The sequence below is a fragment of the Natator depressus genome, chromosome 11 (assembly GCF_965152275.1).
Source record: "Natator depressus isolate rNatDep1 chromosome 11, rNatDep2.hap1, whole genome shotgun sequence".
Lineage (NCBI taxonomy): Eukaryota > Metazoa > Chordata > Testudines > Cheloniidae > Natator > Natator depressus.
Window position 1 is genome coordinate 4,784,937 of NC_134244.1, and position 17,837 is coordinate 4,802,773.

Consider the following 17,837-nt stretch of genomic DNA (forward strand, 5'->3'; position numbering starts at 1 on the left):
TAGTTAGAACTCTCTGTATATTTATCCTGAAGTTTCTATCTCAGTCTGTCCCTCCCACTCTGCTTCCCCTTTCCTTTGAGCCTAACATTCCTCTTCCACTTCCCTTGGCAACCAGGCAGCTTCATACTGCTACCCTGCTTCCAGGCTCACTCTCCCATTTGTGTAAGCTGTCAGCATTGTACTGTCTGCTCTGTTTAAACCCCAGATGTGCCTTGCATTCCTAGCCTGAAGGAAGGATCAGGATTTGGTAGCAGAAGGAGGCAATTCACAGTGAAAGGGCTCCCTAGGGAACTCAGATTCCATAGTGATGCGTACAGAATGAAGGTCTCCTAGATAGGTAAGATGGACAGGGCCAATTTGGACTGACTGCAAGGAAGAGTCCTACTTGCTTTCCCTAGCAGCAGGCAGACAGCCTCAACAAAACGCTTCTGAACCAGTTGGTCCTCAAAGTGTTAGGACGCTGGCTAACCTCCAGGTGTCTAGAAGTTCAAGTGAGATCTGTTTTTGTAACTGGTTTAATACAACCTTTTGAAAGATCTATTCCGGTCTCATTTCCAATGAGAGTGCCCCACAGTCGCTGTTTCAACCTCTCTTGTCTACCTTCTGTCACCTGTCCTCTGCATCAAGTCAAAAGCCATGTCCACATGGACCTTTTTGGAGACATCTCCCACCACGGCTGCACAGCCTAAAAACCTCAGTGCAGGAGCACCTACAGGCTCAGTGCTTACATCGGGGTGAATTAAATGTAACATATAAACAGGGGCAATGTCCTATGTGGGATATTAGACCTGGATTGTACAGCAGAAACCCTTAAATTATGCAGCACCTTCTCATCCAAGCTCTTTCCCTCATTAATTTCCTGCTCACCCAGTCCCAGTACAGCACAATCTGCCCGGTGTAACTTATTACTTCTTTATTTTGATATTAAATGTATCTTATTGTACGCTGCCCCCAAATTTACAATGTGCTGCTGATTTCTGTACCGAAAAGAAATAACTGCATCACAGAAGATGTTGAAGGAAGCTGGAGGCTTTGATAGCTAGATAGGAGAGTCGATTTCCCACCCAGGAAGATACAGGAGTTGGTTTTGGTTTTTTGGCATCAACGAGGCAGTTGAAGCTTTTGTATTGGGGAGGGAGGATTGAATTCCTCATCCTCCACTCCAGCAAACTCTGACAGCCATTTACCATCCCTTTGCACCCTCTCATATCATAGAATCATAGAATATCAGGGTTGGAAGGGACTTCAGGAGATCATCTAATCCAACCCCCTGCTCAAAGCAGGACCAACACCAATATCAGCCACTGCTTCCAGAGATGAAAAGGTAATTTATCTAAATGCTTCTGCTTCAACATCAACATTCACTGCTACTCATTTTAAATACCCTCATGAGGTAACACCTCAGTGAGATGAATGGGGCAGTTCCTGCTTCTCTCAGAGGCATTTTCTCAGGCTGTGTGTGGATTCATGTAGACATCACTGTACTGGTTATATTCACAGCATATTGTAAAGGTTTTCTTGGCAACCCATACGAGCAATAGGTACAATTCTTTTTTTAAAAAAAATACAAGTTTAGTTTTTGGAATGCAGCTAGGCAGCAAATTCAAAAATAAGAGCAATTTTGCTGCACTTTACATGGCTGCATAGTCAGATGACACTCAGGATTCTACCTAGAAACTGTGCTAAAATAGACCTATACTAACGAAATGGCAGGAACTAGGAGATAAGTAGAAAGGAACTAGTAGATTATGGCTTACTATTTAGACTGTAAGCTTTCTGAGGCAGGTACTGTATTTTATTTTGTTAGTACATCACCTAGCACTCTGGGTATGTTTACACAGCAACAAGACACCCGCAGCTGGTCTGTGCTAGATGACTCAGTTCACGGGGTTGGGCCTGCAGGGCTGTTTCATTGATATGTAGACTTCCGGGCTCGGACTGGAATCCAGGCTCTAGGACGCTGTGGGGTGGGAGGGTGCCAGAGCCCAGGCTCCAGCCTGAGCCCAGAAGTCTACACAGCAATGAAACAGCCCCAAAGCCTGAGCCCTGCGAGCCTGAGTGAGCTGGCATTGGCCAGCCCTGGGTTTTTCTTTTCTGTGTAGACGTACCCAATGAGGTCCCAATCCTGACTGGGACCTCTGGCCACTAGCGTAAATAATAAAATGAATGCCCCACCAATAGCAGCCTCTCCTAGGGAGTCCTATTTTCCCTCTATTTTCCTCTAAAACCAAAATGTTTACAGTTACACAGTGACCCTCCAGCAGTACTCTCAAATCAGTCATTGGGATAATGCCATTATTCTGATTTAGTTGGTGCTGGTCCTGCTTTGAGCAGGGGATTGGACTAGATGATCTCCTGAGGTCTCATCCAACCCTAATATTCTATGATTCTATGTTCTGGAAGTCAATGACACACGAAGCAAAGATATCTCCAAAACATGACTGTCCACTGAAGCAAGAGTTTAAAATGTTATCTGTAAAAAGCAGAGGAAATTCCATCAAAACATTGTTCCATTTATTAATAAAACCATGGTTGGTTTTTTTCTACCTCTCAACTCTGCAAACTCACACTGGGGCTTGCCTCATGCTGGGGTCTTTCCATCTCAAATATCATCATGAAGTAACAAAGCTTCTGCTAGCCAAATCTTGCAATCGGTTGCATTCTGTACAATCAATCTGTGGGCAGAACTTGAATAGAATGCTGGGTTCTGCATGGGTCATTGAGGGTAGGATTTCAAGACAGTCGAGTTACACTTGTGTCACTGAAGACAAAATTTGGCCCACAGAACCTTCTATTTCTGGTGACGTGACAATGCAGTAAAAAGAACAAACCCAGGATGACTCGCAGAACCCAGGCTGAATTTGCAGACACGTAGGAAAAACATTTTTTAACTTGTAAAATGCGCAAATTTCATCTGGAATCATTGAGACACAATAACGATGGACCCCACAATGCCATTTTAGTCACTTTTCAGAGCAGAAACCCACATTCAACAAGATTCTATCCATGGCCCTGTGTATAACATGATTATGCAGCTGCATAAATTGTATCATAATTGCCCATCTTTTTGAATTTGTCACATCTTTTTTTAAAATGAACCCTTACATTCTGGGGCATAATTAAGTCTCTTGCCTTCATGGTTGCAAAGAAAACCTTCAGATGTGAAACAAATGTAAATCAAAATGCAGACAGTTTGAAACAATAGCTCTGAATCAAGTGTGAACTGCTCCATTTATCTCTAAAATGTGTTAACTCTGAAGCCCAGTGAGGATACTTTAAGTGTCAACACTGTTAACTGTTTCACAGCTGATCATTTTAGCAGACACATCAAGCTAACACACTTATCTATAACTGCTGGATGCAGCAGCAGATGGTGCAGGTGGATGTTTTAAAAGTTTCCTGGGGTAGACAATGAAGAATTAAGGCCCTCCCAAGATTTAAAGTCAATCTCTGCCCCGCCTAAAAGAAGGGGGAGTGGGGCATCCCCTCTTTAACTGCCTCCTCCTTGCCAAAACACAAAACAAACTTGCCTTCCTGAGGGACAAAGGCCCCAACTATTACCCAGTTTGTTAGAACTTCCAGTTTCCCAGCAATAATTTCTATCATGCAGTTATGCATTGTCAGTATAAAAATCTGATACTAAACAAATTTTATGTTGGCCATACACTTTCAGTTTGTTGCCAAGTAAAATAAATAAATAACAAGGGATACTGCACTGATTATGTTGCACTGGACCAGGCAAGTAGAAGGGCAGTGAAGGACAGTGTTTGTGTGGGCAATTCTGCATAAGTTGGTCTACAGTGGCAAACAGAACATGGGACATGGGTTCTGTCCCTAGAAAGAAGATACAGCTGTTTCTCAAGCACATACTTTACTTGTAAACGGTCCAACATATCCTGACTGGCCTCGGATTCCTTAGATAAGGCTTTGTTTAGACTGCCTGTTCAAACCCTTATGATGCAGGGAGCTAGAAATATTCAGTCTGAAACTGATGCCAGTGGCAAGGCACAAGCTAGTAGTCACTCAGGATCTAGGGATTAATTAATTTAAATTACACCTGTCACAATCCAAGTCTTTTCATACAACTCTGAGAAAGAGAAGGAGGGGTGTGTAGAAACAGGAAAAGTTTTAACCTGCAGGTTTATCATCTCACCTGATACAACCTCTGAAACTGAGGGTTTGGGATTTTGCTGGGTTTAAATATGTCTTCGGTTGTCTCCCCATCTTCATCTTCATAAACCAAACTCATAGAATCAATCAGAGAATCAACTGCAGATAACTGATCCTCTAAACCAACAAATATAAATATGCACAAAAAAGATTAAATACACTTGCAGAAGGATCTGCTTGTAATAATTCACCCACAAAGATTCACTTCAGAATATGAGATTTTAACAAAGGCATCAAATGCCCAAGAATTCACTATGCTTTATATTCCCTGGGGATACAGACAGGCTGATAATGAACATGGATAATCAACACAGTAATGAAAACCCTGCATTGTTTAAGGACTACAATACGAAGTTATAGAGCCTTTCAGTTTTGTGAAGATCTCAGTTACTGCTGCCTTTCTGCTTCCATTTTTCTTCTTTTCCAAGATGTTTTTATTTGCAACAGAAGGTTTATAGGCCACTTGGAAAATGAAGAGAACAGTTGGTTTGGAGAACTAAATGGAGTAATGCAACTTTTAAAAGTTACGAATGTAAATTAACTCAGTTCACAATAGTCAATTATTGCCTTGGTAAGATGGGTTGTTGAATTTTTGCTTTCAAACTGCCTGTTACAGGCAGAAAATGGAAAGCGAATCAGGAATCGCATAGTATCCTTCATGTCCTGACTGTCAGATTCTTGTTCCTTTTCAGAGTGGGCCTTACAACAAATTAGAACATCCAGAGCACAGTCTGGATTACACATTACCCCAGTAATCCACCCTACTCCAGACTCTTGGGACAGTGAGGCAAACACTGTGGGGTTTCACCTTGGCCTCCTGTCTGAATTCCAGCACCTGTGTGTGCCTGCTTCTTCAGCACTAATGCCTGCACACAAATTTAAACACCGGCTTTGCACTTGTAGATTATATCATAGGATGCATATGAAGGTGGCTGTTAGATGGCCTATCTCAGGGGTGGCCAACCTGAGCCTGAGAAGGAGCCAGAATTTACCAATGACCATTGCCGAAGAGCCACATTAATATGCCAGCAGCCCCCCAACCGCTACCCCCTTCAGCCCCCAGCGCCTCCCGCCCACTGGCAGCCCTGCCAATCAGCGCCTCCCCCTACCTCCCCATGCCTCCCACCGGCCACGATCAGCTGTTTTACAGTGTGCAGGAGGCTCTGGCAGGGTAAGGGGAGGAATGAGGGCATGGCTGGCTCAGGGGAAAGGGCAGGAGCCTTGGGGGAAGGGGTGGAGTGGTGGCAGGACCTGGGGCAGAGCAGGGGGTTGAGCAGTGAGCACCCCACAGCACATTGGAAAGTTAGCATCTGTAACTCCAGCCTCGGAGTCAGTACCTATGCAAGGAGCCGCATATTAACCTCTGAAGAGCTGCATGCGGCTCCGGAGCCACAGGTTGGCCACCCCGGCCTATCTGAAGGAGCTGCTGGTTCTCAGTCCAGTTCCTAAAGTACAGAGGTCTACAGTGTGAACTCCATCACAAAGAAACCCTTTGCTGACAGTCTCAAAAGAGAGGCCAAAGACTGACTGGGTCATAGAGGATTAACCAGTTCTCCCTAAAATCATAAAGGTTCAGATGACAGCCTGTGATCATTTAACCTGAGCCAGACTTTAGCCTGCAGTATAGTGTTGAAAGGCTGTGTACAATCCTTAGAGCCACTCAGTCTCCAACTAACCAGACAAAGTTCTGATGAGCTGACCAAAATGACTTTTTCCAAACCAGATTATGTTTTCAAGGGAAAGTCAAACATTCCATGTATTTTAGAGTGACTTAAAGTTATGGTATTAGACTGCAGCCAATCAGTAAGGACCTAACTCACCTGTAGGAGTGTACCTTTTATTGTTTTTCAAAGAGGAAAACATGTATTGTCGTAAGTCCTCCATGTAGGGTAACTGCACATATATCAGACACTAAGGGGGGGAAAAACAAAAGAGAAGAAAGTGAACTTGAAGTGAAAATTCAAAGTTAGTCCCAGAAGTAAGGGCAGCAGAAGTATAAGGAAATCAGAAATCTAGAAACTGTACAAAGTGAAATAGTCTGATTTACTAAAAACTGTGGTACAATACAAATGTTAAGTACAATATTTAACATAATTATTACTTTCACCAATATCAGGATGATTAAAAAAAATTGGGTCAGTAATGCTCTAGCCATTTATGAGACCTATTGGCTCACCTGGTCCATCATCCTGCTAGTTTAGGATTGTTGCCTACAGCTCTGTCCAGACCAGCTTTAAATATGCCATGCAATGGCGCTTTCATCACTGCCCGTGAGAGACTGCTCTGTAGCCGACTCCATCTTACCATCAGAAAAAGCTGTTTTTGACATTCCCTGCCTAAATTTTGTTTATTCATATACCTCCTCCAGCTCACGGCACCCGAAATAATTCTTTTCCATCCTTGATGTTTATACCCTTTAAAAATACAAAGACTTATGTCCACCCCCACCGTAGCCACTGCTTAGCCAACCTATACATATTTAGCTCTCTGAACAGTCTCTCACAAGTAAGATCACTGGAGACATATGCTGCAGAAATTCTGCAATACTGTACAGCTTTTAGGGGCTCATTGGGGATTTTTTTGTATTTCAGTGTGTGGGTGCGGGTGTGTGTAATGTAAAGCATTCATTTTTTTTAAAAAACTACATTTCTAGCCCTTCTGGTTTCAAAGGAAACCTTCCCAAATGCAATGTGAAACAATCCAGCACTATCTTCCAGAGTCTATAGACTAACTCAAACAATATCTCTGAGAGGCATGAAATAAAGAAAATGTAGAATCATAGAAATGTAGGGCTGCGAGGGACCTTGAGAAGTCATAGAATCATAGGACTGGAAGGGACCTCAAGAGGTCATCTAGTCCAGTCCCCTGCACTCATGGCAGGACTAAGTATTATCTAGACCAGTGGTGGGCAACCTGCGGCCTATCAGGGTAATCCACTGGTGGGCCGTGAGACAGGTTGTTTACATTTGCACAGTGGCCTGCAGCTCCCAGTGGCCGCGGTTCGCCATTTCCAGCCAATGGGAGCTACAGGAAGTAGTGTGGGCTGGCGTGCCGAAGGCTGCCGACCCCGGAACTAAACAGTGGGGAGTCTTGAGTTCACCCATTCCAGTCATAAAGCTTGGGCACGCCATAAACTTGGAGCTGCTGAGCTAGTAAAACACCACTAATCAAAAGTGATGGCCAGTGCTGTTGTCTCACACCTTCTCCATAACTTGAAGACGAGAACTGACAAGATGACTAGACAGAAGGGTCAGAAAGAGGTCTTTCTAAATGTCTCACAAAGCCCTGCCACTCTACTGCTATCATTCCCATATATTAAAGAAGAAATAAACATGGCCCTCATGGCCATTGGAAGTGGAAAAGCTGCTGGCAAGGCCCATATTTACCACAAATTCCTTAAGAATTTGGAACCAAACGGACAACCAAGGTTCACAGACCTAGTCCCTGCATTACATTCAAGATAAAGATCCCAAAAAGCTGATTTAAGGTTGTAGTCATTACCCTCCTCAAACATGGGAAACCAACAAATGATGCCACCAGCCATCACCCAAAGGCACTCCTCTCCACAATTTGCAAGTTAATGGAGAGGGTCTTACTGGTCCATCTCACTCCATCTTTGAGGCCACCCTGCCAAAGGAACAGGCTGGTTTCAGATCAGGATGGAGTTGCTACAACCAGGATCTTGCCATTACTAGTCACACTGAGGCTGGCTTCCAGTGCAATCTAAAAACCGGAACAGTGGTGATAGATTTATCGACCACCTACGACACGCAAGTCTTCAAGTCCAGCCCCCATTCAATTCAATGGGATGTCAAATAAAAAACTTAATGACAACAACATTAAATGTCAACTATTTCACTGCTGATTACTTTAGCACAAACTTCCCACTCATGTGCTTTATTCAGTGCAGCGAGATATGTCTGAAAACCCTTTTGACAGCTATTAGACCCACATTCTGCATTAACATGCATCCTATAGCGCTACATGGAGTATAAGTCAGTGAACAATCTGACCACAACTTTTAAAGTTGCAAATACTGAATGTTTTTTCTTGTCCCCTCCCTTCTTGATTGCTTTGCTACGAAAAAAAATCAAATGTCTGACTGAAGATCTAGAGCATGGGTTTTCAACCAGGGGCTGCGAACAAGTTCTAGCAGGTTCATGGACACCTCCCTTTCTTTATAGCTAGAATGGCAATGAGGTCCTGAAACACTTTTCAGTTATAAGAGGTTCATGGTATGGAAAAGGTTGAGAACCAATGATATGGGGGAATTCAAAGATCTGGGGGGAAGACAGATGTCAGAGAGGTGAGGGGGACATTTTTAAAAATAAAATAGGGTAAAATAAAAGTCATTATTATTAAAACTATACAATAAAGACACATGTTTAAACATACCGTTTTGTTCTACCATGTGCACTTGCAGTGAGTTCACTCTAAAGAATAGCCCAAACCCTGCAAATCTCCACCCAGATTTCACAGATTCGGGGGGGGGGGGGGGGGGGGGGAGATATAGCAAAAGTTAACAACATTTCTAGCAGAGCTCTACTGGTTCTAGCCTCAGTTATTTCTTCCAGCATCTTAATGATTTTAACTAGCTGCTCAGAATTCCCAATTTCTTAGTATTTTGTTGGTATTTAGATGCCCAGAAATGACTGCAATAGTCCAGATATGGGCTCATCACAGATTTATAGTAAAACGAGATTATCTCCTTGCTCTGTGTCTTGATGTCTCTGTGTCCAACCCAAAATCACGCTGGCCTCTTTTCCTGCCTTATCATACTGCAAACTCATATGTAATTTGCTTTGTTGTGAAACTTCATAAATTAATGTTTGCAAACAATGGATTTAGAGACTCTCTGAAGAAAGGCATTATATAAGGTCAAAATGTTACCTCATATGCATCCTTGATACATGGAAAGGCTACGCCAACCTGAGGATTAGATCTTCTGTCATAAGCATAACGCACTATGGCCACCACATCCAACTCATCCAAAGCATGAATCAGGGCAGAAAGAGCAACTGCTGCAGCCTGTCAAGAAAGAGCTGCAAGTTCATACAAGCCCTCGTTAAAAGCTATTCAGACCAACTTTCACACTGAATCCAAAAGCACTGGCGAGGACGTCTCCACTTTTAGTCAGCAGCTTGACTTAAACACCACTTTTTACCTCCAAAAGACACAGCAATAGGCACAGTTCAGATCTGGTCACGACAGTGGATATATTAAAAAGTAGGGACTATCGTTAGATCCTGTACATATCACCATTTCAAAACAAACATGGAAAGGGTTCTAAGTGAAACTGCAGGATAGAAAGGAAAGAAGAAATGGTACTTTCAGGGCTTTGTTTTTGAAGTTCCTATTTTCTTGAATGTTGAGAGTAGACCCAGATTTCATTTTAAATGTGAGAGAGACTGAGTGCTGGGGCATTACATAGTCAGTAGTGAACAAAAGGTTAAACCTCAAGTCAGGTTCCCTGTCCCCTTGCACAGATGTTCAGAGGGAGGACTATAAAATGGCTGCTAGGAAGTAATAAGGCTTGCTTGAACCCCAAGTTGGAGAGTTTGGGCTCCTTTTCTGGTTATAGTAATTTATTTTCCTTTTTCCTCATAATCATTAGCCCTTGTAGGGAAAGAAACCTTGCTGACTGCCTCTGTATTTTTTTCTGCTGAGGTTTTACATCAGCTTGCAACATTTCAAACTTTGAAAAAAATACAAACCACACTTTGCATTCCCATGAGACAGTCTGAGATACAATGATCCACATAAAATCAAGCCACCATTTACAAACACTTGTAGCCTTCCCAGGTATAATTAAACAACAGTGAAACTTACAAATTTCTCATTTCTGATTGGACACATGATATTCATTTTGGGCTCAATTCAGCTCCCATTGACCTCTATGAGAGCTGGATCTGGACCTTTGTAAGTTGCATAGTGAAGAATGTATTTGTTTTAGTAACACCAAAGGATCCCTACACCATCATTACTGCCAGACTCATTACCATTAATTCACAGTGAGCCCCCACTCAACTTAAAACTAATGTATCTTACCTCATCATCTTTTGCTGCAAAGACCTTCAGAACCTGGTTGCCCATGTAGTGATGCCTCTGGATCTATAAATTAAAGTTTCTAAAATTATTAGTTTTGATCTAAAACAAATGTCATTTTTAATTGTACCAACTAATTAATTCTACACTAGAAGAAACAAACATAATACCCACATGTAAGGCCAGAGCATTTAATTACTATGTACGGTACATATAAAACTTATACGTTGCTCTGTTTCCATTTACCACACAACGTGGAACACTACTCATATTTTGCAGTATTCGTCAGAGAACTGCCATCCTATCAAATGATGTTTGGAAGGTGCTACACTAGCCTTATTAGTCTGTATGGAGAGTGGCAGTGGTTGCCAAAGGGAAAATTACACTTCACTGGGACAGATACGATTCAGCATCCACATTTTGCTTTTACAACCTGGCAAAATTCTCAGATCTGAGATCAGACTTGAACTAACAAATTCCAGGACACGTGGTAGCCATTGCTAGGTATGAATGGGCAATAAAGAAATGAAATACTGGGCTCATAGAACATTTGTCTTGGAGTGAACAGTTCTACATGTTATTTAATACTACTTAGAAAGTTACAGACAAGATTGAAGCATGCCTGGTACTGGTTCTCTTCAGTATGTTAAAAATCTTTGAACGTGTGGATAATAAGGCTCCTGGATGTAGATTTGGAGGCAGATGTTCAGCAGCTGTAAACTGTCGTAACCCCATTTAAGTCAATGACAATTTATGCCAGATGAGGATCTGACCTTCAGAAATCAGCACCATTCCTGAAGTTCTTGAAGTCAACCTGTTGTACCTACTATTATTCCTTCCTATTTGTCTTTAGGAGCTGAAATACTATGGTGTCAAGCATCACATATACCTAGATATATATGTCGCTGCATTTTCTTTGGTTTGCCAACTAACATCTCCTTTCTGTATTTTAAAGTCTTCTATGATTTCTTGATTTACATGGTATTGCTTATAAATTAAAAATCAAAGTTTAAAAAACAGTAATAAGAAGATGCCTTATGATCTTCTTTCCTGAGGGATGCGAATGACTGAAAAAGCTGCTTCGGTACATTGAGAAAATGATATAAGGTGGGTTTATTCCCTCTTTAATCCTGTATTTGGAACTGCTCCAGTTTCTCTGGTTAATATGCTGCATGCAGTATGCTGCACTGGAAAAGGAGGGGAGGAGCAGACCCAATGGCTGAGGAGGAGGAGCCACCTGTCTCAAGGCAGGGAAGTTCATGGCCACTGCACCCACGTAGGCGGCAGAGTAGGGTGGTGGAAGCCAGGGACTCCCTTCTGAGAGGGCAGAAGCACCCATCTGCCAGTGTGACATGATGTCCCAGGAGGTGTGCTGCCTGCTGGAGCCCGCATCTAAGACGTTACAGAGGCTCAGCTATCCCTCTGACCACTACCCCCACACTGCTCATTCATGTGGGTACCAAATAATTCTGTCAGGTCTGACCATGAGAAGATCAGCAGTGACTACAGGGCTCTCAGAGTGAAGGTGAAGGAGTCAGGGGTGCAGGCTGTGTTCTTGTACATCCACCTGGCTGAGGGTAAGGGCCCAGGCAGGAATATGTGTTTTCTGGAAATGAATGCATGGCTGTGCAGACAGTGTTGACGGGAAGGCTTTGGCTTTCTTGATCATAGCATGCTGTTCCAGGAAGGAAGACTGCTGGGAAGAGATGGGACCCATCTGACCAAGAAGAGGAAAAGCATCTTTACACAACAACTCATCAACTTAACGAGGAGGGCTTTAAACTAGGTTCTAAAGGGGCAAATCAGGAGGAGATGGTAGATGAGGCCTTTCTAGAACAAATAAGGGACTTTAGCTACTCAGAATCTTGAATTGGACTCAGAACGGGATAAGTAACTAATGTAGTTCCGTGAAGAGCTAGCGCAGTGTGTTCCCGCTGGTCTGTTTTGCTTAGTAGAAAGGCAGCTTTCTAAAGTAGAAGCTTTACTTTCTGTGTGCCCACATGATCAGACCGTGTTATAATAATCCAGTCTGGAGGTGATTAAGGGATGGGCTGTTGTAACTAGATTCTCACGTGAAAGGAAATGGCACAAACTCCTGTCTAGTCAAAGATGTTTTGGGCCACTGCTGTTATAAAAGAGTTCACGGACACATCTAGCAAGATTGAGGCTGAGCACCTGTGGACAATAGAGGGATGGTTGCAGCGTCTGACAGCTTTCTATGTATTGCCCTCTGCCGACCAGCATCACCTCTGTTTTTCGTGGTGATGGCTAATGATCCTTCTGCTTTTCATCCAGGTCCCTATTTTGTCAAGCCACTGTATCATCTGGGAGACTTGACAAGACAGAGAAGTAGATTTGGGAGCATTCAGCATACTGCTAGCACTGAGGCTCAGTATCTTATGATCCCCCCAATGACTTCACCATGGATAGTGAATAAAAGAAGCAACCTGACTGAGCCCTGTGGGACTCCAGGAGGATGTGTAGATGCCCATAACTACTATCGGGGATTTCCTGGAAAGGGAAGAGTAGTGCCAGCTTAAAATTTACTGCTTTCATGTGTATGCGTATGTGTATATTCCATTTTTAGAACATGAGGCAAGATATCTCGTTGTCCAGGACTTCCCAAATGATTAAATCCTGCTTTCCTAGCTGATTGTCGAAGTTGTAGATAGCAGGAAGGCAAAGTGTTTGGTTTCTTACTGAGATAGGGAATGTCTCATTTTAAGCCTTGTAAGGCTCCCAGATGCCATGGTGATGCATGGCAAAATGAATGCTTCCAATAAAAAGAGTTAGAATATATCCACAAACACTCTTTAATGTCTCTCTATAGTGTATGTATCTACTTTTAAAAGATATATAATAATCTTCCTACACTTACTGCTTCTGAGCCCTAATTTTGTGAACCAATCACTATATTTAATTTTTGTTACTTTAATGAAAACGAGGAAAACCACAGCTCATAACTTAATCCTAAAAGCGTTAGAATTAAGACACTTAGCTTCCAAGAGTTCTCAAACATTGGTGAGCTTCTATTGGTAGTACAGTGAAATAAACACACAGACTTGGACAAAGCCAGAGGATTTTGTGCAGAGAACTATCCAGGGACTGGAGAAGGAGGAATCCACTTCCTTGCCACTGGCAGATATTGGGGCAATTCTGAAGCTTCTTCTTCAACCACTACTTCAGCTCCTGGGCTAAAGTAGGAATTGCAATACTTCCGCCACCCCTACATGAGGATTTGTGACCACTGGCTCTGTATAATCATGAGCCAGAGGCCACACGGATGAACCTTGCTCAAATGCCCCCTTTATAGTGACCTATGTGGAGTCCAGATCCACTGGACACAGCAAATGTGAACTGTCCCTGCACACCTAATAACAGCCACCCACACAACATGCACCTGTTCACTGGAGCATAATACAGCATCATTGTCCCCTGGTGACTCTGACCTGTATTCAACAGTTATCCAGTAATTGAGTGGGAAGAAGTTCAATACTGCACCTGAGATGATCTGCTGAATCCTAGTACAGAAAAACACTTTGCTTCGGTTTTGTATTTCATTTGCTCCTCATCTACTTTAGAGAAAGGAACTATATCGCTCCCATAGCGGAACCCTGGAGAAGAAGAGATGAGCATCTGCTAAGCATAAGGGCCTACATTTCTTACACTGAAATTAGCACTCTGAATATTTTAACAATGCATGCATGCCCCACAGCTATACCCCATACGATTAATTTTGTAATTTACATCAAATTACTTTCTCTTGTTAACAAAATAATCACACACTCCATAGACACAATTTGCAAATCACAAAAAACAGTTACACTCCTTGTGCATCATTTTACATAAAATGTACCTACTTTTGCAGATATCAGGAAAGAAAAAAATATTTACTTATCACACTGCCCAACACCTTATACTCACAAAACAATACTCAGTGAAAAGAGCATGAGCACTCCTTGCAAATGAAAATAGCAAAAACATAACACAAATCAGCAGGAGACTCAAAGAAAGGAATCCACAAAAAATTCAGAGACCAAGTGCCATTAAAATGGATATTAAAGAACTACTGATGCCTCATGGAAAACCAAAAACCTTTCTATAAAGAGACTAGTTGATCTAGTGTTTATTTCTGTATTTGGCTTCCTTTGCTTGTTATTACTAGGGATATTTGCATGAAATCAGGATCTTTGTTTCTTAGGAGCATATCACCTGGTTCTTGCTGCTTATTCCCCAATCTGAAATTACAATATTCTGCTTGCAATACCACAATTAGCTTCTGTTTAGCTGATGATGCTGTCAGAGCCTGAGGATGATGTCTTCAGGTGGGGAATAAACACCAGAAGCAATGAACATCCCAAAATGAAGAACTTGTTTGCATGTACACTTCCTTAGGAATTTGAAAAGAAAACGAAAAAGCAAAACTCAAAAAACACGCTCAATGTGCAGAATACTCTGTAAACAGAATGTTCTTCAACAATATCTATGAAACATCAGGAGCTCTTTAACTGCAGTTGAACGTCAGGCCACTGGGTGAAGACATCTTTGGTCTCTTTAGTTTACTTTGATATTGGAATCAAAAGTAAATTGTACCTATTTACTACTGCTTTTCTCTGAAGAAAGTATCTGACAGGCATTCACAGATCAGGACTTCAGCAGAAGGAGGTCAGGAATGCTCAAAGATTTCTAGAATGTTCTGACCCTGCTTGAGGAAGCAGGCAGCAGCTTTGGTGTGAGGAAGGATCAAGAGTGTTTCAATATATTGCAACATATCGTAGCCTTGTTACCAACATTTTAAACTTCTAGCCTCTTTTTTAAAATATGCGGTAGCTCAACCACTACATGTGGGTGTGGTGCAGGAATCGCTCGCTAAAATCCCATCGTTATGATGGAGGTCAGATTAGATTATCATAATGGTCAGTTCTGGCCTTAAAGTCTATTAATCAAATCCCAAAATATAAAAACTATCCAGAGGTGAGTTAGTTTAGATCCAAGGACCGTGCCATCTTAGACAACTACTACTAACAGGCAAATAAATGTACCCCTCCCCCCCCCCCCAAGTCTGCATGGATAGATCCATATTTAAGACCCAATCCTGCTCTCACTGAAGACGTGGCAATTACAAACTCATCTGAAACATTTAAGCATACTGAAGGAAACAGAAAGTGTCCCCAAATTAACTGGAGTGATGGCAATAATTTAGCAGGAAAAGATGCTGTGGAATTCGAAGAGAACCCTACCTAAAATCTACCCTATAATATAAGCGGATTTTTTTTAAGTTTGAAATTATGAAACATGCACAGAACACTAAATTAACATTACTTACTAGCTTTTTTCCTAACTACATCATCTCTGCTGAAAGAGACACAGTTAACTTAAAATCACACAGATGTATGAACATTTTTAACCTACCACACCGGACCCTCGCTAGAACATGGGATTTGGGATCCATGCCAAGTACCGCGTTATAGCAGGGACCACGTTAAATTGAAATTACTGTATACAGTAAATGTCACATCCATAAAGTAAAGAAAACCTTAGAAAATAAACTCCTACTTGACGGAAACAATAAACGAGGAAAAAAGTGTTGCTTTATGAGAGCTTTAAAGTCGACATTACAATAAACTAGTCTAGTTTTTCTTTAAAAAGTCGGTGAGTTGCTTTTGCTTCTTGCTGCTGTGCTGCTTCCACTTAGCAAACTGCAAAAGGCTACGTAGCTGCATGATTTTTATAGGCTCAACGTCTTGCGCCTAAAACCATCTCAAAGCAGTCTCTAAGCCAGCTACGGTCGCAGTTGATGTTGGAACGACGTTCACTTCATCTTCCTCTTCTTCTTCCACGGCGAAAGCCAATTCTTCAGCTTCTGGAATGTTGTTTGGTCGTACGGCCTGAAGAATTTGGTCATCCGTTAGACTTTCAGCAACAGGACAAACTTCTTCTGCTTCATCGTCACCTCTTATCCGGGACGCGATATTTTGTGGCAGAACAGTTACCCCGAGCCCGGACAGTTGCTGGCACAGCTCCTGCATCCACTCCATGTCTGTTCTTCCAACTTCCTCCTCTGTAAATCCCTCAAAGTCGAATTCCTTGTCAGACTGTCATCTGCTTTCTTCATTTTCTTCCAGGAGCGGGTGGCCAAACAACTCTCTCAGTCCCACCATCCAACAGCGGTTTATCGTTTCAGTGCGTAATAAATTCCAGGAATTGCCGCCAATGTAAAAAAGTCTTTTATAGTCAACTTCTTCAGAAAATCGGTGACAGACAACTTGCTTTCTATCATTTGTCGTACCAAGTTCTGTCGATAGTGCTGTTTAAAAATGGCGATAACACCTTGATCAAGCGGCTGGATTTTGGAAGTCATGTTTTTAGGTAAGTATTCAACCCATATTTTACTGTCACCGGTTCTGAGTCTTTCGGCCGGAGGATGCACTGGACGGTTGTCTAGCAAAAGAACAGCTTTCTTTCACACAGAAGGGACAAATTCGGTAAAGAACCATTGTTCAAAAATCTCTCTGGTCATCCAGGAATTTTTGGAGTTCTTGTACAAAAACAGCAGGCAATTCACATTTACGTGATGAAAGCACCGAGGCATGAGAGACTTTCCAATGCACAATGGTTTTAATTTATGCTTGCCTGTTGCATTCACACAAAACAAGGAAGTAAGGCAATCTTTTGCCTGTTTATATCCTTCTTTCTTACGTTCATCTGTTCTGACAGCCAGGGTTTTATCAGGCAACATTTTATAATAAATTCCTGTTTCGTCTGCATTGTAAACCTGTTCCACCGAGTAACCCTCTGCCTGTAAAATTTCCCTCAGCTTTGCAGGGTACGATTGCGCGTCGTCGTCATCAGAGCGTTTTTCTCCTGAAACTGCAATCTGAGAGATTCCGTGTCTTTTCTGACATCACCATAGCCAACCTGAACTCACCTTAAAATTGCTGAATTTGCCATTAAGTTCCCAGTCGAATTTTTCCGCTTGCATGGCTATAAGCGGACCAGAGATCGGAATGCCTTTCTGCTGTTCTTTCACAAACCACATGTACACCACAGAATCAAGATCAGCATCATTCGCTAAACGGGCTCGTTTTCTTTGAAGGCCATGCTCTTCATCCAGGTTATGAATGTAAGTTCCAAGCTTGTCAGCATTCTTTAGCCATCCACGAAAGGTGGACTCGTTAATGCCAATATTGCGGTTAATCTTTGCCTGGGTTTCGCCATTTCTAAGTCGTTCGAGAGCGTCCAATTTCTCCTGCACTGAGTAAGCCTTCCTTTTGCCCGACATTTTTGACATCTTTCTAAAGATAAATACAGTACTGTACCTGTAAATTATTATTACATTACATTTGTATGGCGTTCTAGGCCTACAGCAATCGTCTTAGGGCTTGTCTACACTACAGCGGGGGGTCGATCTAAGATACGCAACTTCAGCTACATGAATAGCTGACGCTCTCCCGTCGACTGCGCTTGTGCTCCTCGTTCTGGTGGCGTACTAGAGTTGACAGAAGAGTGCTCAGCAGTCGATTTATCGCGTCTATACTCAAAAAAATTGTACTCTACTGTCCGTAAATTTGGGATCCATGGCCGCGACCACGTTATATCCGAATTCGCATTATATAGACGCG

General features: G+C 42.3%; 1 protein-coding gene across 1 annotated transcript in view; it reads right to left on the bottom strand.

The window, feature by feature from the left end:
- Positions 1–17,837, bottom strand: part of XRCC5 (X-ray repair cross complementing 5) — a 75,734-nt gene that overhangs the window by 39,101 nt on the left and 18,796 nt on the right. Inside the window, exons 9-13 of the mRNA XM_074967046.1 lie at positions 13,717–13,829; positions 10,219–10,281; positions 9,061–9,198; positions 5,991–6,081; positions 4,154–4,287 (exon numbers count right to left, since the gene is read on the bottom strand). Coding sequence (XP_074823147.1) covers positions 4,154–4,287; positions 5,991–6,081; positions 9,061–9,198; positions 10,219–10,281; positions 13,717–13,829 — 539 coding nt within the window. The remainder of the gene's footprint in view (positions 1–4,153; positions 4,288–5,990; positions 6,082–9,060; positions 9,199–10,218; positions 10,282–13,716; positions 13,830–17,837) is intronic.